This window comes from Protobothrops mucrosquamatus, unplaced genomic scaffold (genome assembly GCF_001527695.2).
Source record: "Protobothrops mucrosquamatus isolate PMUCROS unplaced genomic scaffold, P.Mucros_1.0 scaffold607, whole genome shotgun sequence".
Classification (NCBI taxonomy): Eukaryota; Metazoa; Chordata; class Lepidosauria; order Squamata; family Viperidae; genus Protobothrops; species Protobothrops mucrosquamatus.
This window is the reverse complement of record NW_015386905.1, coordinates 38,479-64,060: the sequence shown is the minus strand read 5'-3', so window position 1 is coordinate 64,060 and position 25,582 is coordinate 38,479. Positions and strand designations below refer to the sequence as shown.

The window sequence follows — 25,582 nt, the reverse complement described above, 5'->3', positions numbered from 1 at the left end:
GCTACCACTGTCCAGCATGGCCCATTTATCTGGGATTGGTAACAGAGTGTCCAGTTCTAGCTGGCATATTTTGCTTTACATCAAAGATAGAGCATCTGTGGCTCTCCACATGATCCTGATTTATATTCACAGCATTTACCACTGTTAAACCTGGCTAAAGGTGCTGGGAACTGTATCTGAGTAACATTCTTTCAATCAGCCATACTTTGTGGGGACTTTGGTGCTCTTGGTAGTTTTCTTGCAGATGTTTCATTACCACACTAGGTAACATCATCAGTTAGCCTAATTACCTTGCACTGATATCTAGTAACCTTGCACTAATCATGTTGCCTAGTTGGGTAATGAAATGTCTGTAAGAAAACCACCAAGCTCATAGAGCATCAAGTTCAACCCTGAGCTATAAATTTTTATAAATCTTCTATTTTGTATGTGTACTTGATCTTCTATAGATTATAGACAAATCTGATGGACTTTTAATGAATTTGATAGGAAATATTAGGTTAATCATCTCTCAAGAAAAACTGGCAGGTGGAATAGGACGAGCAGGAGCAAGGTGGATGGACTAAGTCACAGTGTCTTTGAATGCACAGTTGGATAATCTGTAAAACCGGGTTAGGGGCAGATTGTCATGGAGAAAATCTATGTGGTTGCTTGGAGTCAAAAGTGATTTGATGGCACATAATCACATAATTTAACCAATAAAATCAACATTGATCATTTTCATTAAATCCATTGCAGGATATAAACTGATCCCTATAGTAATCTATTTTAGCATCTTTATGAATTATAGTTGAGTCTTCTTAGCAAAATCCTATGTATGCTTATTCAATCGTTTCAGTGATTCTAGCTCTTTGAAAAAGTGCATGCAGCACTGTATATTATACTAAGGCTCTTTTCTTACATTTTTAGTATAATTTATAGTGTTGTGTGCAACAGGCTTAACTAAGTCCAGCAGCAACTTCATTATTACAAAACACTAAGTTTGATTAACCTAACTTTATTGTTTTATTGTGATGAGGGAACTGGATATTTCATTGTATTGTGCACATTAAACAAACTGACCATGTTATATTTCCCATTGCATTTAAACATTTATTCTTCCTGCTCAGAGAGGTGGAATGCTCTTGAAGGGTCCACAGTGCAATACAAATTATTATTATTGTATTGGTGGTTATTACTTAATGGCCAGTGTTTTAAGTTTTAGTCTCATGGTCTAGCAGTTGCCTGCCTTTATAATTGTAAGAAGATGCACCTGTTTTCTAGCACTGCCATCACCCCTCATTAAATGTTGTTCCAATTTTTTTATGAGAACCGTGTCCCTTTGTGCCTGCCATTTATCAAACTACAATAATTAGAAATGTAACAGATGGAGATATCTCAACATGGCTATATAGCAATATGTAAAAATGCAGATGTGAGAAGCAATTTTACAAGGTGTAAAAGCAGCCTCGGAAGAAATAGGGACACAGTTTACATTGACATTAGTTTATTTTGTCTTCCTTATTAAAATGGAAAACAAATTTATAGTTCTTACCAGGGCTTTTTTTGTCATAGAGCGCCCAGAACGGAGTTCCGGCACCTTTTTTGGGATGGAACCTTGTAGAGTAGGCAAGGCAGGTTGTATGACATGTGTGAGTTCTGGCACCTTTTTTTTTTTTTTTTTTTTTTTTTACAAAAAAAGCACTGGTTCTTACTATATATATATAAACACATTTTCAGAGGGAAGCTTGTAGGCATGTTTCAAAAATCTCAGAACCTGGTGCTATGACATGCAAAGAGGAAGAATAACTGGATATTTGTTTATTTTTAGTCGAGAAGGTTTTTATATAGCTCCTTGCATCTCTGACTAGCCCAAATGTTTGCCAAATTGCATAAAATTGTTAATTGGTTGATTCAGTTTAAAATGTAAATTTTAGAAACTCCCCTCTACACCCCTGGGTTTTTAATTGTCATTGTTCTCTGTCTCGAAATCTTTATCATCCTATATTAGTGCAATCAGTAATCATGAGGTCTGTCACTTAACAGATACTTAATGGAACTTAATTAAATTAAATCTAAATTAACTTACACAAAAAATAAACTTGAATAAATGCTTCCTTTCTTTCAAGATTATACCTGCACTCCAAATTTACATCCATCATCTGCTTTATAAATGCAGGTGGTCCTTGACTTATGAAGTTACAACAGATTTCATAAGTCCATAAAAGGGATTTTCAACCTGGATTCGAAGTTCCAAAATCTGCAGCCCTTCACAGTCATGTGACATTTTGGGGACTTGGTATTTGTCCTGCATTGATGATCATTTGTGGTGTCCTACAGTCACGCGACCAAAATTTATGACGTTGTTGCCAGAAAATGCTTTTTACTTCCATGGTATGGCAAAAAAAATACACACACACCCTGCCCCATGACTGCACATGGGTCCTGAACACAGGCTTGCTAACCTCCAGCCCAGCATCCTAACCATGTGAGCCATCATCATAATAATAATAAAGTTGGAAGGTACTTTGGAGTTCTTTATGCTGTTGTTTTCTCCAGTAAGCTGGACTTTATCTGGGATGAGAAGAACGCCTTCTGTGGCTGATTTAAATACGTTTGTATTTGTTAGATTTGCACATCTTCCCTCTCACAGATGTGCAACACATTAGGGGAGCCTATAAATCAAACAAATAACTGAATAAGCAACAGAAGGGCACCATCATAATGCTCAATCAGATATGTGGGCTCAATCATATTTGGCTATTGCACCAGCATTGTTATTAATCATTTTTCTAGTGCCTGTAAATGTTCCCACTGAATGGTAGAGAATTGGATGAGCCAAGCAGCACTTTCCTCCAATAACTACCCCATGGGACAGCATTTAGGCACAGAGTGACGTAAACAAAATCGTTGTGTTTGGACCAGTAATACTTCGGTTAATACTCTAATAATAAATTAACTTAAATTGAGAATAGACTGAGGATTACTGAGATACGGTGATCCCGTACCTTCTATTTCCTCGACCTTCCGTTCTTAACGATGGTTATTTTTTTTATATGTAAATAAAGTGTAATAAGTTTACCATCACTTTCAAAAGAAATATTTTCCCATATGTTCTGATCCACAGAAGTGAATTGATGCAGGTGCATATTAGCAAGCACTGCATGAAATAATTGGGGGATGGTGCCAATATACTCTGGTACTAAAGCTGCATGTGGAAGTGCACATAGGGCAAGGAATATTGCTTTTCTGAAGACAATTGTTTTTCTTTCTTTCACTTTGCTGAATCATAATCCATATGAATTGAACACTGAATAAGAGCTGGAAGACACCGCAAAGGTAATCTAGTCCAACCTCTTGCTCAGCGCAGGATCCATTGGAGCATCTCTGATGGCCCTTGTTTGAAGACCTCTAGTGAAGAAGAACTCACCAGCTACTAGCATTTAGCTTATACAGTCGGAAAGTTCTTTCTGATGTCCTTTTTTGAATATCTTTGCTTATATCTCTAAGTCACTGGGTCTGGTCCTGCCCTCTGAGGGAAAGATAAATAAAACTTGTCCCTCTTCTGGATGGCATCCCTTCTGATATTTGAAGATAATAACAACAAGAACAAGAACAACAACAACAACAATAATAATAATAGTTGGAAGGGACCTTGGAGGTCATCTAGTCCAACCCCCTGCTCAGGCAGGAAACCCTATACCATTTCAGACAAATGGCTGTCCAGTCTCTTCTTTAAAACTTCCAGTGTTGGAGCATTCACAGCTTCTGGAGGCTGGTTGTTCCACTGATTAATTGTTCTAACTGTCAGGAAGTTTCTCCTTAGTTCTAGGTTGCTTCTCTCTTTGGTTAGTTTCCATCCGTTGCTTCTTGTCCTGCCTTCAGGCGCTTTGGAGAATAGCTTGACTCCCTCTTCTTTGTGGCAGCCCCTGAGATATTGGAACACTGCTATCGTGTTCCCCCTCATCCTTCTCTTCGTTAAACTAGACATACCCAATTCCAGCAACCATTCCTTATATGTTTTAGCCTCCAGCCCCCTGATCATCTTTGTTGCTCTTCTCTGTACTCTTTCAGTGACCAAAACTGGATGCAGTATTCCAAGTGTTGCCTTACGAAGGCATTATAAAGTGATATTAACACTTCACGTGATCTTGATTCTATCCCTCTGTTAATGCAGCCTAGCACTGTGTTGGCTTTTTTGGCAGTTGCAGGACATTGCTGGCTCATATTTAAGTGATTGTCAACTAAGACTCCAAGATCCTTCTCACAGTTACTACTATTGAGCAAGATACCAACCTATACTACTATACCTGTGCATTTGGTTTTTCTTGCCTAAATGTAGAACCTTATTTTTTTTTCATACTATCATGTCTCTCCTGAGTTTGCCTTTTCTGAAGACTAAACATACCCAGATCTTTCAACTGTTCCTCATTGGACTTAGTTTCCTGGCCTTCTGAAGATTCAGTGCACACAGGAGAAAAAGAAAAATTAACTATGATGTCTTTTACTAACAGGAGTGATCATGATTAGATAATGACTTGTTAGCTGGCTTTAAAAGTTGATTAGATAAAATTCACTTCAAGTGGTTAGTTGCCCTTAGGAGGTTTCCATGCAGTCAGGATGACCTATAACAGGGGTAGGCAACCTTGGCTCTTTTATGACTCATGGATTTCAACTTCAACAGCTATGCTGGCTCAGGAATTCTGGGAGTTGAAGTCCACGAGTCATAAAAGAGCCAAGGTTGCCTACCCCTGACCTATAAGAAAACATTGCACTGTATGAATTGGCAAGGGTAATAAGCATTACAACTAATTTGTTAAAAAAATAAACTAAAACATCATGGCTTAACCAATAACCTGGCTAAGTGAGGGAGCAAATCCTAAGGTACTGTACATTATCACTTGAGGTAAAATAGCCCCTTATCAAGCCAACATATATACAGTAATACTAATTGTTAAGATCAGTTATGTTTATTTCAGAACCTGGGATACAAAAATCACATTTGTGCATTTTTCTCCTTGCCTATATGATATTATTATCATAATGTGAAATCACAAATGTGAAATCCCAGCTGCCATTTTTTTAGCTGGTGTTGGCCTTCATTTGTATCATGATTTACAAGAACCTGGGAAGTCCTAATGTATCAGCATAGTATATACATGTGGTCTTTTATAATTAACAGATAGAAATTTTGTCAATGCGTAGATGTTCTAAATGCTGTTCAAGGTCTTTTGGTATGGCACTCAGTATGCCAATAATCACTGAGACCACCACTGGCAGTTATTATGGTTGGTTGTTATTATTGGTTGCATAGTCTTCTGGATATTTAGACTGGATTTAGCATTTTTATCCATCTATCCAGTCTTTCCCAAGGACCTAGGAGAGTTAGATATGATTCTTTGAGGGTGTGATTGCAAGATGTAAGCTGTTCCAAGTAAAGCTGCCTTTTGCAATTGACTGATGGTGATTTTGTCAGTGCCAATGATGTTCAAGTGGTGCTCCAGTTGTTTTAGGATTACATCCTAGGCACCTTTTATTACTGGTATTATTTATTATTACTGAAATATTCAGCATTAACAAAGTGAGTAACAATGACTGTCCTGTCATGATGATTAAAGTCAAGAGGTAGGGTAGCAGATATCTTTGCAATTTAGCCCTTTGAGGTTCAAGGGATGAAAAGAGGGGGAGAGGATTTTTTGTACTGCTCACCTAGAGCTCTGGAAATAAAAGATTGCTTTATAGTCTCTCACTTTGGAAGAGGATAAGAGGGAAGTTTTGCATGTGCAGAAGGAAGATCACTGAATGAAGTAGATGGAAGTATAAGAGGATAACTGATCAACAAGGACAGATTTGAATGACACCTTTAGTTGATCCTCTGCTTTAAAATGCAAGTAGGGCAGAGCAGATGGAAAGCTCTTGAGAAAGGCAGAGGTTTCCCTAGAGATGCTGAGATAATTGGGAAAGATCTTCATAATCAGAGACATTGAGATGAGCAAAAAAGCTATGCTTCTTTTATCCTTCCTTTGAAACTCCGACTGTTTTCTCATGACCTGCTTATCCCTGATTAATTCAAGCTTGAAAGTTGGGGAAACTCTTTGACTCTTCTCATCATCAGTACCATGAAAAGAAGAGGTGGCTCTATTGTCTTCCAGGATATCCTGAAGATCAGCTAACCAAACATAATAACTAAATAATATGTTTATATCTTGACATTACTTAGCCTCTTTGTAATTTTTTTATGAGTATACCTGTGCTGAATTAGATCAAATTGCATTTAATTTCTATTTTGCTTGCATAGTGATGAACCCAGATGCCCTGAAGATGACCAGAAGAATTGAATCTCTTTACTCTCGTGTCCATAGGGAATAGTATTGAAAAAAACCTACTGATACTGATATTGTATTTCAGATGTGTACCTAATAGGGGAGGGAACTGTTTTTAGATGTATTCCTCAATATAAGCAGCTATCTCAGGTAGGAAAAAGCTACTTGCACAACATACTTCATTGAATTAGTGAAAAGTCTAGTGACTTCATTTGCACAGTATACTAAGCTTAATAAGCATTAATCTTGGTTAGCATTTTTGTACAAATGAAGGCAAATATACGTGTCCCAGGATAGCGTTGCAGGATCCAGTCTGGGTCGGTCGCCAGGACCAGAAGTTTTAGTCTTCTCAGTTTTCAGACTCGGAACTGGAGCCCATCCTCAGGGAACTTCTCTCTCACTAAAATGTTTGCTTTGGGCTATTCTATGTCTAGTATTTATGTGGTGCCTGGTACATCAGCAGTCAATCAATGATTGGATGAATGAATCAGTGATTTAAGCCTGGGAAATGGGCCCCTTGTCAGTCAATGGGAGGGCTGATTTACCACCAGCTTATCAGGTACTCAAGAGCCGAGGACTTGGCAGCACAAGGAAACAACAACTTCATAGCTGGCCATCAATACCCCAATCAACAACTAAAAAGCCACACACAATCAGGCACCATATAAATGCCAACGCATAGAACAACCCAGTGCACACGTTCTGGTAGAGAGAAGCTCCCTGAAGATGGGCTTCAGCACAAGTCCGAAAGCTCGGAAGACTAAACCTCTGGTCCCCGTGACTGACCCAGATTGAATCTTGCAGCATATTTGTAGCTCGATGTTGGGCAAACCCAGACTAGTCCCAAAGGTGCTTTTTCAGGAGACAACTGGACTTTCTTATTTTTCTTTGAGAAGCAAAATGTCTTCAAAGAAAAACGAGAAAGTCCAGTTGCCTCCTGAAGAAGCACCTTTGGGGCAACCGTGACCTGGATGACTGAGAATCTTCATAGACAACCAGACCCCTTAGCTCAGAGGTCCCCAACCTTTTGGGCACCAGGGACTGGTTCCGTGGAGAGAGGTTTTTCTGAGGACCGGAGAGTGTGTGGTTTTGTGTGCTGCCTGCATCCTGCGGATGGGACTTTGCTTGTTTGTACGGCCCGGTTGCTGGCATGCCACGACCCGGTACTGGTCCATGGACCGGAGGTTGGGGACCCCTGCCTTAGCTTACATTTCAGTATATTATGAACACCTGGAAACAAGGTTAATTCAGTAACCTCATTTTGTGTTGTTCAGCCTATGTCTTTGTTGATATGGAGGGGGGCTGCAAAGAGATATCGGAACTGGTCAATCTGGCCAATCTATTGATCTAGCCCAAGGGTAGGCAACCTTGGCTCTTTTATGACTTGTGGACTTCAACTCCAGCATGGCTGGCTCAAGAATTCTGGGAGTTGAAGTCCACGAGTCATAAAAGAGCCAAGGTTGCCTACCTCTGATCTAGCTTGTCCTCATCTGATTAATTTGCAGCTTTAGGCAAAGATATTCCCATGTCCTGATTTTAAAAAGCAAAGCAAAACAGATGCAATGTAATCTTTTTTCATAGGTGAACGACCCATAGCTTGTGCAGCTAGACCATTTTTGTCCTGATTTCTCAAAGATGGAGTCGACAACATCCAGTTTGAATCCATTGAACAGCGATGCCATTTTTGTAGAAAATGAAACAAAATCTAAATCTGAACCTGCTACTTTTTTCCTTTGCCTTCAAGTCAGTCTTCACTCCTGGTAACTCCACCCAGCCAAGTCCTTGCAGTTTTCCAGGCAACATTTTCGAGAGTGGTTTATTTTTTCTTCCTAGGACTGAAAGAGAGGGACTAGCCCAAAGCCATCCCAGATAGCTTTGTACCTAAAGCAGGACTAGAACTCAAGTCTTCCTGCTCCTATCCATTGCCTTAACTACTACACTGAGTTGACTCTCTAAAAAGTTTTATAATAAACTGTAAAAATCCACACACACTCCAAAAGCACAGGTCTCAAATCCTCAAATCCCTTTGGTGAATCCCAGATGTTACTTTCCATCTACTGCAGCCCTTGCTGATTAATAATAATAATTTTAAAATATTTATGGTCACTGGCCATGGAGGGGAAAAAAATCCCACCCACTCTTGTTTCAAACTTTAATGTGCAAATGCTCTCCCACTTATCTGCAGTGAGCCTCACCAGAACAGGAAGAAATAATGCAAAATTAGACGGTGTGAAGGTATAAGCATTCTCACACCAACTGCTCTATTTCACAGGCTACAGAATTTCTTACTTTTTATCTCATGTTCCAATTAGTTGGCCCCAGAATTTTATGGTTTTATTGAAAGAACTGAAAGGAAGCCATTTCCTATGTCTATATGTGCATTTTCTGACACTGATTTCATAAGCAGTCTGCATCGTTCATGGTTTCATGGTTAAATCTCAAAGGAAGACATGTCAACAGAATTTCTAGTGTGTGAATGTGTGTTCACGTGTGCTTTCTAATCAAGGGTCTACTTTTAATATTAAGGAAGAGATCTGTCCTTGAGAAACTATTTAATAATTTAGACTTTTCCTGGAAATTTTTGCAAAACCATCTGTCTAATTCATCTGTCTGTAAATTCTCTGCAGTGCCATAGACCAAATATTACCATGTTACATTTTAATATGAAAAAAATAATTTTATTCAGGAAAGAGTGAAGATCTTACATAGTAAGAAAAGTGGACAATATAGCCCATCTCTTCCTGGTACTGCCTGTGCTAAAGCATGGTCCAAGGACCCCTGTGGTTCCTTCAAGACCTCATAGGTCCACAAAATCAAAATTATTTGCCAAATATTGAAGATATTTGCAAAAATTTAAACGCTGTCACTCTTCGTATTATCTTTTATTTATTAAAAGATGTTTTCATGAAAAATAATTTATGTTAATATCTGTTGAGCTTAATATTGTTCCTTTTACATGAAAATGAAAATGAATGCATTAGTTTAAATTTTAATTCAGTAACTGTTGACAAATATAACCCATGCAAGCAAATGCTCTTTGGGAGTCTTCTATAATTTTTGAAAATGGGAAGGGATACTAAGAACAAAATGTTTATGAAATACTGGTTTATACAATTATATTCCCAACATAATGTTACTATATTTCAAGAAATAATGATTAAATCTACTCAGTACCTGAGCTGATGTTTAAAGATTTTGTTCCAGGACTTCTTGGGTTAACAAGATTGTTGCTGCAGTTAGCAAGAGTTTAAATGTATATAAATTTAACATTCTTGAGTTCTGTTTGAAAATTGCCTTTTTAAATCATTTTTGTCAATGATAACTTACAGCTCTTTGGCAGATATTATAGCACAACTCTGCCTGACTCATTGAGGCCAAAACCAATCTAAGGAGAACTTGTTAATGTGCTTACATAGTGGTGCAATCCACCACTACTTGTAATTGATGATCAGAATAGATCAGGACTGCCCTGTTTAGCAAGAATCAGTACAAATTATCCTGTACTGCTTTTTAGGAATTTAGGCACAGAAAACCCCATGTGGTTTTCCAATATCATGGGTTCAATACCAGACCCAAATACTCTGCTTTTGGAGAGAGGCTGGGAAACGATGTAGTGCAGAAATTGTACCATCTCTATGTTTGTCTATAATTTAAAAACATGGACCCCATTTTTAAAAATATAATCCAATGCAGTTGACATTTCAACATCAACCCCCTCACATGCTAAAACATAAACTTGTAGCTTCACAATATTGAACACCTACCCAGCATTTTTTTAAAAAAAGTATTTTAATCCCACAATTTCAGAACTGAATTAGAAATAGAAAAATGACAGCACATCAGATATGAAGCAAGAATACTGAATCACAGAGTTCCAGGGGCTCCAACCCAAACGTGCTTTAATTAGACTTGGGAAAGTACAGAAAACCAACAGGGGCTTGAGAATAGTGGAATTCAGCAAATCCAATTTCCAGCCCAATATATAAGCATAAATGTCAATTCCTGGGTGGGTTTCCATAGCACGATCAAACCTAATTCTAGCTCAAGGAAAAACAATAGTTGTATTCAGATAACATTGATATGGTCTCCCCAAACCACAATGTGGTTTAACAAGAGGCAGTGGTTGGTTGGACTACAAATCCTATTGTGACAAAGTCTAGAAAATTGTATAAACTCAACTCATGTTTCTGGGTATCAGTGGCTATTAGCGTTTGTTAACCTTGGTTATTAGCCTTGATTGTCATCTGGAAGACTAGTCAGCTTCCTTGTGCAGTTGATTGGTATTCTGAAAACAGACTGCTGGATTAGATGGGCCCAGGATCTGATCCAACAGGGCACAGCTTATGTTCTTTGTATTCTAGTCCAACATTTAGGTGCAACACCTGAAGTCAATCAATCAGAACAGAGCTGGAAGGGACCTTGAAGGTCTTCTAGTCCAGGGCTTTTCAACCTTTTCACCCATTGTACCACTTTTAGGATATGGCAACATCTGAGTACCACCAGTTGCCTAGCAAGGTGTCAAAAACTTGATGACAAAAAAAAAGGAAAAAAGTGATAAAATACAGGTAGTCCTCGACTTACAACAGTTCGCTTAGTGACTGTTCAAATGGCACTGTTACAATGGCACTGAAAAAAGTGCCCCCCAAGCCACAGCCGAGCAAGACACCTGCCTGCCCACCCGGCAGTGCTCTTCTTCCTGTCCAAGGTTTCCATTGTTGTGAGCATTTCTGTTGAGGATTGGCAGTGGGGGTGGGGTGGGGGGTATTTGGTTTTTATTCCCCCCGTCTGCTGGGTGGTTGCAGCAGGTTTTGGTCACTTCACATGACCCTGGGACACTGTGACCATCATTAATATGAATCAGTTGCCAAGCATCTGAATGTAAATTACAAGACCCTGGAGATGCTGCAACATTCCAGCTGATCGGCGCTTCTTCTGGGCTCAGCAGAAGTGGCAGGATCAGCGCCGAGCTCCAGCTGGAGCCTGGCGCTGATCCTGGCGCTTCCACTGAGCCCTGATAGCCCCAAAGAAGCGCTGATCCTGGTGCTTCTGCTGAGCCCTGACAGCCCTGCAGCTCCAGCCATCTCTCGCTCAGGCTTCTGTGGTGCTGCCACCAGTTCAGCTCATTCCCCTCCCCCGCTACCACTTTTCTAGGGTGGTCGCATACTACCTGCCAGGTGCCAATGTACCACAGGTGGTACCCATACCACTGATTGAAAAGCCCTGTTCTAGTCCAACCCCTGCTCAAGCAGCAGACCCTATTTCAGACAAATGGCTGTCCAGTCTTTTCTTAAAAATCTCCAGTGATGGAGCGCCCATGATTTCTGGAGGCAAGCTGTTCCACTGGTTAATTGTCCTCACTGTCAGGAAGTTTCAACTTAATTCCAGGTTGCTTCTCTCTTTGATCAGTTTCCAACCATTGTTTCTTGTCCTGCCCTCTGATCCTTTGGAGAATAATTTGATCTCCTCTTCTTTGTGGCAGCCCCTCAAATACTGGAATACTACTGTCATGTCTCCCCTATTTCTTCTTTTCTTTAGACTATCCAAACCCAAGTCCTGCAGTCATTCTTCGTATATTTTAGTCTCCAGGCCTTTGATCATCTTAGTTGTTCTCTGAATTTTTTCCAAACTCTCAACATCTTTTTTGTGATGTGATGACCAAAATCGGCTGCAATAGTCAATGTGGTCTTACTAGGGTTTTATAAAGCGGTACTAATACTTCGCGTGATCTTGATTCTATGCCTCTATTTATACAACCCAGGATTGTATTAGTTTTTGGGGATGCTGCTGCACACTGCTGGCTCATAGTCAACTGATCATCCACTAGGACTCCAAGGTCCCTCTCATAGTTACTCTTTTTAAGCCAGGTCTTGCCTAATCTGTACTTTTACCTTTGATTTTTTCCTGCCTAAATATAAAACTTTGCTTTTCTCCACATTAAAACTTATTTTGTTGGATAGGGCCCTTTGTTCAACTTTGTCAAGATCTTTTTGGATCCTGTGTTTGTCTTCTGGGGTGTTGGATACTCCTGCCAGTTTAGTGCAAATTTGATGAGTTCCCCTTCAGTTCCCTCATCTAAGTCATTTATGAAGATATTGAAGAGTACTGGGCCTAAGACAGAACCTTGTGGTACCCCACTGCTTACTTCTCTCCATGTGGATGTAGTGCCATTGAGGACTACTCGTTAAGTATGGTTTGCCAGCCAGCTACAGATCCATCTGATGGTGATGTTGTCTATTCCACTTTTTTCTAGCTTACCAAGGAGTAGATTGTGGTCTACTTTATCAAATGCCGTACTGAAATCTAAGTATACTACGTCCACAGCATTTCGCTGGTCTACTAGTTTAGTCACTTTATCAAAGAATGAAATAAGATTGGTTTGGTGCTGACTACTAGTTATAACTTTGTTTGCTTCTAGTTGTTCACAGATCTGTTTTTTTATTATCTTTTCTTGGATCTTCCCAGGTATTGATGTTAAACTGATTGGTCTATAGTTTCTTGGGTCCATTTTTTTTCCTTTCTTGAAAATGGGAACCACATCAGCCCTTTTCCAATCCTCAGGTATTTCCCTGGTGCTCCAGGACTTTTGAAAGATATGGTACAATAGTTCTGAGATAACATCTGCCAGCTCCTTCAGAACTCTGGGATATAGTCTGTCGGTCCCAGTGATTTAGATTCGTCAAGGTCGGATAGGCGTTCTCTTACCATTTTCCTGCTTATTTTAATTTTTGTTTCTAGTTTGTCTTTTGCAGTGGGGTTTTTTTTGGGGGGGGGGAATGTTGGGCTATAGTTTCTTTTTGTGTGAAGACTGATGCAAAGAATGAGTTAAGCAGCTCTGCTTTCTTCCTGTTGCCTGTTATTTCCTTGCCATCCTCTCTCTTTAGTGGACCTACAGTTTCCTTAGCTTTTTTCTTGTTGTTAATATGTTGGGAGAAACTTTTTTTAGTGTCCTCGATTTCTGTTGCAAGTCTTTGTTCGTTCTGACCTTTGCTTTCCTGACTTCATCTTTTCATGTTCTGGCTGTCTGCTGATAATCGGCCTTAGTTATGTGCCCTTCTTTCCATTTTTTGTATTTGTCCTTTTTTGTCTTTCAGTTTGTCAGAGAGATCTTTGTGCAGCCATGCTGGTTCCCTCTTCAATTTCTTGTTTCTCTTTTTCAGTGGTATTGTGCTGGTCTAGGGTTTTATGATTGCATTTTTCAGAGTTTCCCAGGCTTCTTGGGTTGTTTTCCCCTTTAGGATTTTTATCCATGGAATCTTTTCTAGGTTCTCTCTGAGTTTGTTAAAATCGGCTCTTTTGAAGTTTAAGACACTGGTTGGATTGTTTACTATTGCTAGTGTTTGCATTATATTAAATTCTAGTATGATGTGGTCACTTTTACCCAAGGTTCCAGGAACTTCAACTCCTTCTATCACTTCTTCTCTATTAGTAAGAATTAAGTCCAGTATAGGTTTACGTCTGATTCCCTCCTCCACCTTTAGATGACAAAGTTGTCGGCTAGGTTGGTTAGGAATCTGTTTGATCTCATGCTCGCTGCAGAGTTTGTCTCCCAGTTGATATCTGAATAGTTGAAGTCTCCCATTACTACTGTGGTATGCTTCCTACATATATTTGTTAATTGGTTGGCAAAGAGTTCATCTATTTCTTCTGATTAGTTGGGTGGCCTATAAAATACATCTATGGCAATGTCACTTTTTTTCTCTTTTATATTGACCCACATACATTCTGGAGAGATTTTATCTTTGATCATGTGCATTTCTTCAGATATGTAGTGTTCTCTTACACATAGTGCAACTCCCCCTCCTCTTTTTGTAGACATGTTTCTTTTGAACAATTTGTATCCATCCATCAGTCCATTCCATTCATGGTTTTTGTCCCATCAGGTTTCTGTAATGCCACCTATGTCATACCCATCCTCATGTGCTATTGCTTCTAGTTTGCCCTGTTTGTTCCCCAAGCTTTGAGCATTTGTATATAAGCATTTAAGACTTTTATGCCTGTCCGTGGGTATGTTTCCTGCATCTCCTGATTGTTGTTTGAGTTTTCCTTTTTTCTCATCACTGCCTGCCTCATTATTTGATTTGTTTTCTTGGGATTTATGATTGGTTTTGGGTTCTAGAGATTCTAAACATTAGTCACCCTTCCCCCTCAATTTTAGTTTAAAGCCCTCCTGATGCATTGGACCAGAGTACAATTTCCCTGTTTTTGTGAGGTGCAGCCCATCCCTTGCCAAGAGTCCTTCGCATAGGAAATGCAGTCCATGATCCAGGAAACAAAAGGGTTTTTTGGTGACACCAACCCTTTAGCCAATATTTTATTTCTAGAATTCTTTTTTCCCCTCAATGGGTGTTGGCCTTTCATTGGGCATACTGATGAGAACACTATTTGTGCTCCTAGCTTCTTAACTTTATTGCCTAGTTCAGTGATGGCGAACCTTTTAGAGACCGAGTGCCCAAAAACTAGTCCCACCCTCACTCCACCCCCACCCCGCCTGCCCGCAGGGCCACTCACTGCCTCCAGGGCCCACCGTAGATCGCCCAGGTAGCCCAGTAGTGCCATGGAGGCCACGCCCTCTGTCCGCGCCCCACAGCATCAACTGTGCGTGATGGGGCATGAGGGCAGAGTCTTTTCTACGCTGCCTGGCTGCCATGTCCTTGGCTGTGCTGCTCCACGTGGGCCACGCTTGGGGGCGACTCTCCTCCAAGGGGGCTGCTGGGGAGGAGGGGGGCATGGGAGGAGGCGGGGCTGGGGCAATGGCACGTGTGCCCACAGAGAGGGTTCCGAGTGCCGCCTCTGGCACGTGTGCCATAGGTTCACCACCACTGGCCTAGTTGTTTATAATCACTCACTATTGTACTCAGGTTCTTTGTTGTGTCATTTGTCCCAATGTGGTGGAGGAGGAAAGGGTAGTAATCTATAGGCCTAATTATTTTGGTTACGTTCTCAGTCACATCTTTGATTTTTGCTCCAGGGAGACAACATACCTCCCTGGATTGTATGTCCAGTCTGTAGATGGATGATTCTGTTCCTTTGAGGATAGAATCTCCTATTACCAACACTCTCCTTCCTTTTTTGGGGGGGGGGCCGCTGCAGTCTGGGGTGTTTTTCTGTTTGTCTCAGGTGTGTTTGTTGATGTGACTTTTTAAGGGATATTTGAAGTGGCTTTTTTAGGGATATTTGAAGTTGTTTCTTTGCATGTTTTCTTTGAGGGGGAGGTTGTGGGTCTGCTTGTTTCCATCTAAGGGGAGGAATTGATTGCTCAGTTTTAATGGGGCTGCTTCTAGTTGGGTTGGGCTGGGCAGAAGGGGTTTGTTAGTTGTATGCTGCTTCTTTCTTTGAGTATTGTGTTTCCTTCTATGTGTGACATTTGTCTTCCTCCAAGGGTTTATCAGTAGGGTCTAATCCTCTGGCTGTTATTTGTTCGTTATTTGGTTTGGTTTGGGTAGAGCTTTCTTTTGTACGTTGGGCTTTGGCTAGAGTTGCCTCTAACTACCTTACTTTTTCCTCCAGTTTACATAGTTTACATCTAATGCATGTATAGTTTGGGTGTTCTTTGGGCATAAGCACATACTTGGAACATGTATTGCATACCACAATAGTATCAGTCACCTGTTCCATGAGTTTAGCCCTTCTTTTCTCTAAACTAGCCATACCCAATTCCTGCAACCATTCTTCATATGTTTTAGTCTCCAGGCCTTTAATCATCTTAGTTGTTCTTCTCTGCACTTTTTCCAAAGTCTCAACATCTTTTTTGTAAAGTCATTTAGGTTAAACTTTCATCTGCTTTGTCATTGTAACCACTTTCATCCTTCTTCTATCTCCCCTGGTCACCACGATGCCATGTCTTTCCATCTTCTTTTCCTTTCAAAAGGCCACCTCTGTCTCTCCCTGCTCCTGTTTTAAACCAAGGGCTCATCTGAGCTGAAGGGAGGTGGATCACTATAAGCTTCTGTGTTCGAAATTGGAACAATGAAGTTATCATATAAATGGATAAAAATGATACAGTTCATATTCATTGCATTGAATGGCATTCTTTTTGATGATGTAGCTTAAAGTCTTTGCATTCCATCCAAAGCTGGCCGTGCCTTTAGCAGATAAAAAGGACACCCACCTGGTCTGGTTGGGGCCAAGAAAATGAATTCAAATTCTCTGCTTAGAATCTCAAAAGCTGATAAAACCAAGATGCCTCAGTTACCTTGGCCTTTGAATGACATGCTATATAACCTTAGAAACTTTAACATGTCTGGACTTCAACTCCCATAATTTGTAAGACTTGGTTTCCAGGCCTTCCCAGAAGTGAGTGCATATGCAAGAAAAAGAATAATTGACTATGGTGTCTTCTTCTATTGAAAGTATTAATGGTTACAGGCTTTAAGGGTTCCGTCTTAGGCCCAGTACTCTTCAATATCTTCATAAATGACTTAGATGAGGGAATAGAAGGGAAACTCATCAGATTTGCAGATGACACTAAGCTGGCAGGAATAGCCAACACCCTAGATGATAGGCTCAGGATCCAGATGGATCTTGGCAGATTTGAACATTGGGCCCTAACTAACAAAATGAAATTCATCGTAGAGAAAAGTAAAGTCTGACACTTAGGCAAGAAAAACCAAACGTACATGTACAGACTAGGTAAAACCTGGCTTACTAGCAGTAACTGTGAGAGGGATCTTGGAGTCCTAATAGACAATCAATTGAACATGAGCCAGCAGTGTGTGGCAACAGCCAAAAAAGCAATGCAATCTTAATTTGCATTAATAGAGGGATTGAATCACATTAGGTATTAGTACTGCCCTATAAAGCCTTAGTAAGGCCACATCTAGAACACTACATCCAGTTTTGCTCACCACACTATAAAAAAGATGTTGAGACTCTAGAAAGAGTGCAGAGAAGAGCAACAAAGATGATTAGGGGCTTGGAGGCTAAAAATATGAAGAATGGTTACAAAAACTGGGTATGCTAATCTAGTGAAGAGAAGGACCAGGAGTGACATGATAACAGTGTTCCAATATTTGAGGGGCTGTCACAAAGAGGAGGGGGACAACCTATTTTCAAAAGTACCTGAAGGCCAGACAAGGAACAATGGATGAAAACTGATCAAGGAGAAATTTAACCTAGAAATAAGGAGAAATTACATTTAATTTCAGAACCTGGGTTACAAAAATCATGTGTGCATTTTTCTCCTTGGCTATATGTTGTTGTTGTTGTGGTGGTGATGATGATGATATGCACAAAAAATCCAGCGAAATCCCAGCTGTCAATTTTTTAGCTGGTATTGGCCTTCATTCGCATCAAGTTCTTCCCAAGAACCTAGGATATCATAATATTTTGGCATAATATACTGTATGGATGGTGTAGCCTTTTATAATTGCCAGATGGAAATTTGTCGATACACAGATGTTCCAAGTACTATTCCAAGCTTTTTGATGTGACACCCAATGAGTCAATAACCAAATTGGGACACCAAAGCCTATTTATGCCATAATCTTTCAATTTTGACTTTCAGATCTTGATATCATATGATCTTCTCCACTTCTTTGTCTTCTATTCCACTATCCCCTGGTATTGCTACATAAATTATACCCACTTTCTTCTTTTCAACCACAGTTAATCTAATGTGTTACGAGCTAAGACTATCTGAGTAAAATCCCATAATATTTTAAACTATTCAGTTTCAACTATTTTTTCAATTCTGGGTTTTCCACCAATTTTTTACTACTGGCACATGATGATTTTTACGAATGTTTCAGTGAATCATTTTCGTGACTGTGTTGTGTGTTATTCTATATGGCCACCATCCTTCTGTAGCAATTGCTGCCAGTACAATCCTAAAACCCTTCTTCATTCCCACAGGGGTCTTCTGTTTTCTTGCAAAGTCTTAAGTTTGCAGGAAAGTTTGTTTCTCTGGTGTTAAAGATGGGTGAGGGGGGCAAGCTAGGGAGATTATAGATAACTTTAACAACCAATAAGGCTGAATGTAAGGCAGTGGTTCTCAACCTTTTTAATGCCGCGACCCCCAACCGGTCGTAAGTCGAGGACTAAACTGGTCATAAGTCGAGGACTAAACCGGTCGTAAGTCGAGGACTACCCAACCGATCGTAAGTCGAGGACTTTCCCTGCCGGGAGCACCGCACATGCGTGGTTCCGCCCCCTGCGCCAGCCGAGGCGTAGCTGGCAAGCAGCAGAGACGGAGCAGGCCAACCACCAGCTGGCCCAGCTCAAGGGAGGTAAAAATGGCGGACAGCCTTGCTTGGCGACCCCCGTGAAATGGTCAATCGACCCCAAATGGGGTCGCGACCCATAGGTTGAGAACCGCTGATGTAAGGAATCCTAACAATAAACTGCCTATGAAACTGATGAGCCAAACTGTTGGGGAAGAAAGAAAGGCTGTTCATCTATATATCATATATGGAATTGAGAGAGAGCTGGATTAGGAACGCCCAGCTGTTTGACAAATGTTTCAGCAAATAAAAAAAATGAAATGGAGCTTATAAAAGAGAAGCCCACAAAAAGGTAATATTAGGCACAGGACAACGTACAGCTTTACAATGTATTGGGAACATTGTTAGGAGAAGTACATTGTAAAAGTATAGGCCAATACAAATCATTATTAGCTGCCTCCTGTAATGCAGACGACCCAGTGATAAAATGTATGAGAGGTTGATGAATCATACTGTAATAGTAACAATAACAATGATAAAATGATAATTAAGAACTTGAAGGGTTTGTGAACAAGCTGCTGAGTGCTACTAGGCAAGTGGCTATATTGTATAATTCTTGAGCAACAAAAACAGTATCTTTTCAGTAAGAAGAAGAATAGGTGAAATATTGTATGATAAAATGGTCTAAGAACTTTGGACACAATATAATGATGGAATTGTAATTCAGTGGGTGGATGGCCTTGAGGGACGAGGGGAAGAGGTGCTGCCTAGAAAACAGAAAACTGAGTCCAAAATTACGATTATAAGTCATTGCAGTCATAAGTTGAGGCATCACGCGACTGGACCCAATTCTTTTATCAATTTTACAGGAGTTGTTAAGTGAATGGCATAGTCATTAAGCAAATCCATTTACCTCAATGGGTGTTGTTTTTGCTGGAAACCAGAAATAAGCACTGGAAATCTGCAAAAACCCATAACAAATTTTGGTCATGTGTCTGCGGGATGCAGCAAACAGCCATAAAGTTGAGCCAATTGCCAAGCACCCAAAATGTGATCATGTGATGGTGGAGGTGGCGTGCAGTTGTCACAACTTCAAAAAGAGGTCATAAGTAGCTCTTGGGAAGTCTGTCATAACTTTAAAAACTTAAGTGACTGTTCATAAACTGAGGAACTGCCTGCAACCTAAAAGAGATTTTTTATAAAATGCTGTACCATTGGCATAGATTCCAGAAAAATTGTCTAGAAGAGTGTTTCTCAACCTCAGCAGTTTTAAGATTTGTTGACTTCAACATCCAGAATTCCTTGGCAAGCATGGCTATCTATGGAATTCTGGGAGTTGAAATCCACACATTTTAAAGTGGCTAAGGTTGAGAAATACTATTCTAGAACGTATAAGGATGCTTCAAATGTATGTTGGAAATGTGGACAACATAAATGGCCATTATATCATGCCTGGGTTCAAATACCTATAATGATACAAAAAAACTTTGAACATCAAGAACCAGAACTTTTCTTGCTGGGATTAAGGGACAGTCAATTAGAAAAGAGCCACTGAAGATTATTTTTATATATGATTATTGCTGCAAGACTATTACCGTATATGTTCAAAAATGGGAAGACTCTGAAATACCCAGACTGAAAGAATGATTGGTGAAGCAGAGACGGCAAAATTTGGTTAAATAAAGATCAGCAATTACATTTATGAGTAACTGGAGACTCCTTTGCTGAAAAAAGAAAAAAATGAACTTATGTGTTATGGGTTTGATGATTAGAAAGGGTAGCTTATGGAAAGAAGGAAATTATGATATAACTTGAGAGAGAGAGGTCAAAACATAAATGCATTTATAATCAATCTCAAGAAGATTGAAAGCTGCTTCTTTATATTTTTATTTTCCTTTTCTATTTCTCTTTTCACTGTTTACTGTTTTTCTTTATTATCTTTATATTCATTTATGGTTTTTCCTATGACTCCCAAGGGAATGATATTTCAGGAGGTTGTAGCTGCTTAGAAGCTCCTGAATGCTGCTGGAGTGTTGTTGTGGTTATGTCAACTATATTTTCAATATGGAAGGGGAGGGGGGAAGGAAGGAGGGAGGGAGGGAGGGAGGGAGGGAGAGAGAGAGAGAGAGAGGGAGAGAGAGAGATTTCTCATGTTCCCTGCCAGATTTCCATAGGGAAGAGTCAGGAAGTTGAAATTTGCTCCTATTCCCATTACTTTTTTGCCCAACCTTAGTCATTTTTGGTTGTCTAGTAAGCTGTAAAATATGGATCTTAATGAATATATAATGTACTTATTTCCTGCATGGAGGGGAAAAAATCCCCTCATCCTACCCAGTATAATAATCCTGGTGTTTTTAACCATTGAAAATAATGGAGAAAAAAGGAGAGGCCCTCATTAAAAATGGGAGTTGAAAAGATTTTCACCAGTTACTAGTACAAATGAGCTCTGCAGTACATGAACAGAAATCTTACCCATGAAATAAATGCAAACTAATTCTAAAAAAAATGGAAGAGTTATTTTTTTAACCTTAGATTTATTAAACTGAATAATCTAAGTAGTGGTCTGTGTATTGGATTTTTGAACAGCAAGTAATATATTCTGTACCATAAAACACAGAAGCAACATGGTTCACATTTGTGAATTGCAATACAAGAATTAAACTCTTAACCTGAATATTAATATACTGACATTTGCTAGGGTGTGATAAAATTATAATGTCAATTAATGTCAGTCCTATATTCTATGGCCTTTTTGTTTTTTTGTTTTTGTTTTTATGTAATAAATCTTGATACATTGTATCATTCCAATGCAAATTTCAATGCAGTACTATTTATGTATTATGATTAAAATTATGAACATTCTATTATTTAGAAAGCTTAAAGTAGTGAAAATAAAAAGAGAAGAGTAAAAATACTATCAGTAATAATTGTAATTCAGGATGTCAGTATTACAAACATAAGATTACTTGACTTTTCATCCAAAGTTAAGTATAGCATTAAAAAGAAATACTGCAATTCATATCAAAGTATTAGTTATAGTCTTAAACTTAATACTGAGATCTCCATTGTACTGTTGTTTTTATTATCTGGGACAGAGTATTTTTGAGAGAGGACATTGTACCCTTGTAGGCAATACCAGTCATACTGTTAAGTGATTGACTGATTATCTGCCATCAGGTCAGTGTTGATTCTTAGTCCTCACATAGATAGTGTCAAGAGTAAAAATTTAGCAGCTACATGCCTCTCTGTTTTCATCTTGCCATTAGAGTAAGGGCTGGGGGGAGGTATTGCTTTTGAATGGTTAGAGAAACAAAACCTCTCCAGTTCTACGGAAGCTTGCTGAGAGCGGATAGTATGGGAACCTTTCAAGGACATTCTAGCAGGTGAGAAGAAGTTAGCAGACGGGTCCCATAACAAAGAGAACTTGTTTACATGATCTTGGGGGTTTGTTACCGTATATGCTATGGTCTGATGCCTTGGGATTTTAGAGTTAGTTTTACCTTGCCTTTTCCAAGCCATGTATTCAATAAACAGTAAGCTTTTCAGATGTGAAAATAATCCTGGACTTTTATTTGGATATTCTAGCTATAGGTTGACAGATAGATCTTCTCGAGGAAGATCTGTTCCCAGCCTGGCCTTTCAGTTCTTCCAGTGATACACTTTCACTACTGTGATTAAATCCAGCCACCTTGCTGCTGATTGTCTTTTTCTTCTACTTTTCCCAGCAATATGAACTTCTCTATACTGATATGACTTCACATTATGTGCCCAAAATATGATAATTTAAAGCTCTGCTAAAGAGAATTTCCCTAAGGAAGGGCTCCAGCCCAAATCCAAAAGCTTGGAGGACTAAAACCTCTGGTCCCGATGACCAACCCAGATTGGATCTTGTAACATTATCCTGGAACACGTATATTCGCCTTCATTCATGATAATTTAAACTCAATCATTTTGCTTCAAGTTAGAACTTTGAACTGATTTGCTCTATGATACATTTTTGTTTTTGTTTTTCTTGACTATCTGTGGTATTCTTAAACATCTTCAACATTTTATAAAATTTCAAAATACATAAAAACTCTTTCTGTCCAAAACTTTAACTTCAATGTTCATTTTTTTGCTTTTATGAAGTGTCACCAGAAAGACCATTGCTGAGATAATTCCGATCTTTGTAGGTATACAAACATCCCAGCATCTGAATATCTTTTTCCATGCCCTTCACAAGTATCCTACCAAGTGCTAGTCAGTGACATATTTCTGGATTATTGACACCTTTATTCTTGACTGTCAGTTCTAAAACTCAAGACACTACCTATCACTTCAGTATCACCATTGACAGTTCTAAGGCTAGTTGCTCTACTTTTTGTGGTTTTCTATTTAATTTTAGTTCCATTTTTGAACTGAATTTGGAGGTCTTCCTTTTCTGATTCTTTCTCACTGTCCCGCCCCCAGTATTTCTTGCTAGTTAAGAATTGATCAGAGCATTTGGATACTCAACGAGAGCAAACTTTCCCCACCCCTTGATGCAAGCTGTGGGTATGTGGGTGGGCTGGGTGGTACCATTGTGGAGCTGTGTGCTGTGTGTTCCCTGATCTGTCCCTCTCTGTGTCTGTGTTGCAGGAGTGGGCGGACGTGTGCTGCCGAGGCCTCCGGAGTGTTCATGCCTACATCTTGGTCTATGACATCTGTTGTTTTGACAGCTTTGAGTATGTCAAAACTATTAGGCAGCAGATCCTAGAAACAAGGTAAAAATATGCCTCTGCTTCATCCCACCCTGGACTTGAGATCATAGAAGGGAAGGGACCCAGATGCTAATGCCAAGAATTTTAGAAAGCAGCACAAATCCCCAGATAGAGAATGTGCAGTCCTTGTCAACCTCTTTCTGCTTGGAGTAACTTCAGGGTTGGTACTTAACAGGATTAGGATATGCATCCTGCAAAAATCAGGAATCTCCATTTAACAAAGTGAAGGAAAGCGAGTGGAGTATGACACAAGGGCTCTTTAAAAAGCCACTGAAATCCCTCCAGCTTCTGTAAATGGTTGTCCACTGCTTTCAAAGAGCTCTTTAGGTTCAGCTTTGGTTGTTGGATAGGCAAGGGGAGGGGAAAGGGTTGTAGAACTTGAACATTGGGCACTATCTAAAAAATGAAATTCAATGGTTAAAAAAGTAAGGTTCTATATTTAGAAAAGAAAAACCAAATGTACAGGTATAGTATAGGTGGTACTTGGCTCAATAGTAGTAACTGTGAGAGGGATCTTGGAGTCCTAGTGGACAATCACTTAAATATGAGCCAGCAGTGTGCTGCAGCTGCCAAAAAACCAACACAGTCCTAGGCTTCTTTAACAGAGGGATAGAATCAAGATCACGTGAAGTGTTAATGCCACTTTATAATGCCTTGGTAAGATCACACCTGGAATATTGCATCCAGTTTTGATTGCCACGATGTAAAAAAGATGTTGAGACTCTAGAAAGCGTGCAATGAAGAGCAACAAAGATGATTAGGGGACTGGAGGCTAAAACATATAGAGAACAGTTGCAGGAATTGGGTATGTCTAGTTTAATAAGAAGGACTAGGGCTGACATGATAGCAGTTTTCCAATATCTAAGGGGCTGCCACAAAGAAGACGGGTCAACATACTCTCCAAAGTACCTGAAGGCAGGACAAGAAGCAATGGATGAAAACTAATCAAGCAGAGAAGCAACTTAGAACTAAGGATAAATTTCATGACAGTTAGAACAATGAATCAGTGGAACAATTTGCCCCCAGTAGTTTGAATGGTCCAACACTGGAAGTTTTTAAGAAGAGATTGGGCAACCATTTGTCTGAAATGATATAGTGTTTCCTGCCTGAGCAGGAGGTTGGACTAGAACTTTCAACTCTGTTATTGTTGTTATTCTATTATTAACTTTTTTCCAGTAGCAGAGCCCTTGCCTTGCTTATAACAAGACCTGTTTGATAGGAATGTAAATTAGGTCAAGTCAATACTTTCTACCCTCCCCAACTGCAGCTATTTCCCTGTGCCCGAGGTTTATGACTGACTGAACCACATGTCATTCAGCCCACGTAACCTATATTTCCAGGGGTGGCCATCCTTTAGGGTTTCCTCCCTGCAATGATAATCTCAAAAGAGACTTCATGTTACTTTTCCCAACACATTCCCAGTTATTGACCTTCATGGATAAAGTAGTTGAGGAAAAAATAACCTTGGCCAATGTTATGAAAACAAAGGTTGGGTGGTTGGGTGGTGATGTTTTGTAGCTGGGTCTTTCAGAGATTTAGGAAGGAATTGGTTGGGATTACAGTTTTCATAATTCCCAGACTTTGTGGCCAGAAGGATACCTAGCCCTCCTATTGTTCCTCTTATTCTACCACCTGGGCTTGGGTTTCCAGATTCTTCACAAGACGTTCTCCTTTCTTTGTTGCCAGAGTCATTGGAACCTCAGATACTCCCATCATCATTGTTGGAAACAAGCGGGACCTCCAGAAAGGCCGGGTCATCCCCCGCTGGAATGTCTCCAACCTGGTGAAGAAGACATGGAAGTGTGGTTACATTGAGTGCTCAGCCAAATACAACTGGCATATCCTCTTGCTCTTCAGTGAACTTCTGAAGAGTGTGGGCTGCGCACGATGTAAGCACGTTCACACTGCCATCCGCTTCCAGGGGGCCCTGCGGAGGAACCGATGCACCATTATGTGAGACCTTAAGGACCTGCTGCCCCCCCCCAAATCTCTGAGGGCAGCTTCTCCCCATTCACCTGCCATGTGCATGGGAGCCTTTTTTTTTTTTTTTTTGAATCCGGATTCAGCTGGGGTAGAAGTTCTTAACAAGCAGCTCTGTCCTCAAAGGAAGCCTCAGCCCTTAGCCTCATTGAGGCCAGCTAGTTTTTGATTTCTTTTTTGCTGATCCTTGAAGCAATGGCTGTGTTGAGGAGGTTTGCTTCTTTATATATAGGAATCCTTCTGGTTTGGATCATAGACCAGGAGGTGCTGAAATCTACGGATGGAGCAAAAATCCAGAAAGTCAACCTGAAGAAGGGAATGCATCTGATTCACTCTCTTGTAGCCAGATTATTAATCTACCAAATGTGGGATTAGTTAATATTTTGTGAATAATGCAATGCAA

At 39.8% G+C, this 25,582-nt stretch overlaps 1 protein-coding gene across 1 annotated transcript in view; it reads left to right on the top strand.

Moving 5' to 3' along the window:
* RASL10B (RAS like family 10 member B) overlaps positions 1 to 25,156 on the top strand; it is a 27,253-nt gene extending 2,097 nt beyond the window's left edge. Inside the window, exons 2-3 of the mRNA XM_015817614.1 lie at positions 23,078 to 23,202; positions 24,886 to 25,156. Coding sequence (XP_015673100.1) covers positions 23,078 to 23,202; positions 24,886 to 25,156 — 396 coding nt within the window. The remainder of the gene's footprint in view (positions 1 to 23,077; positions 23,203 to 24,885) is intronic.
* The last annotated feature ends 426 nt before the right edge of the window (positions 25,157 to 25,582 follow it).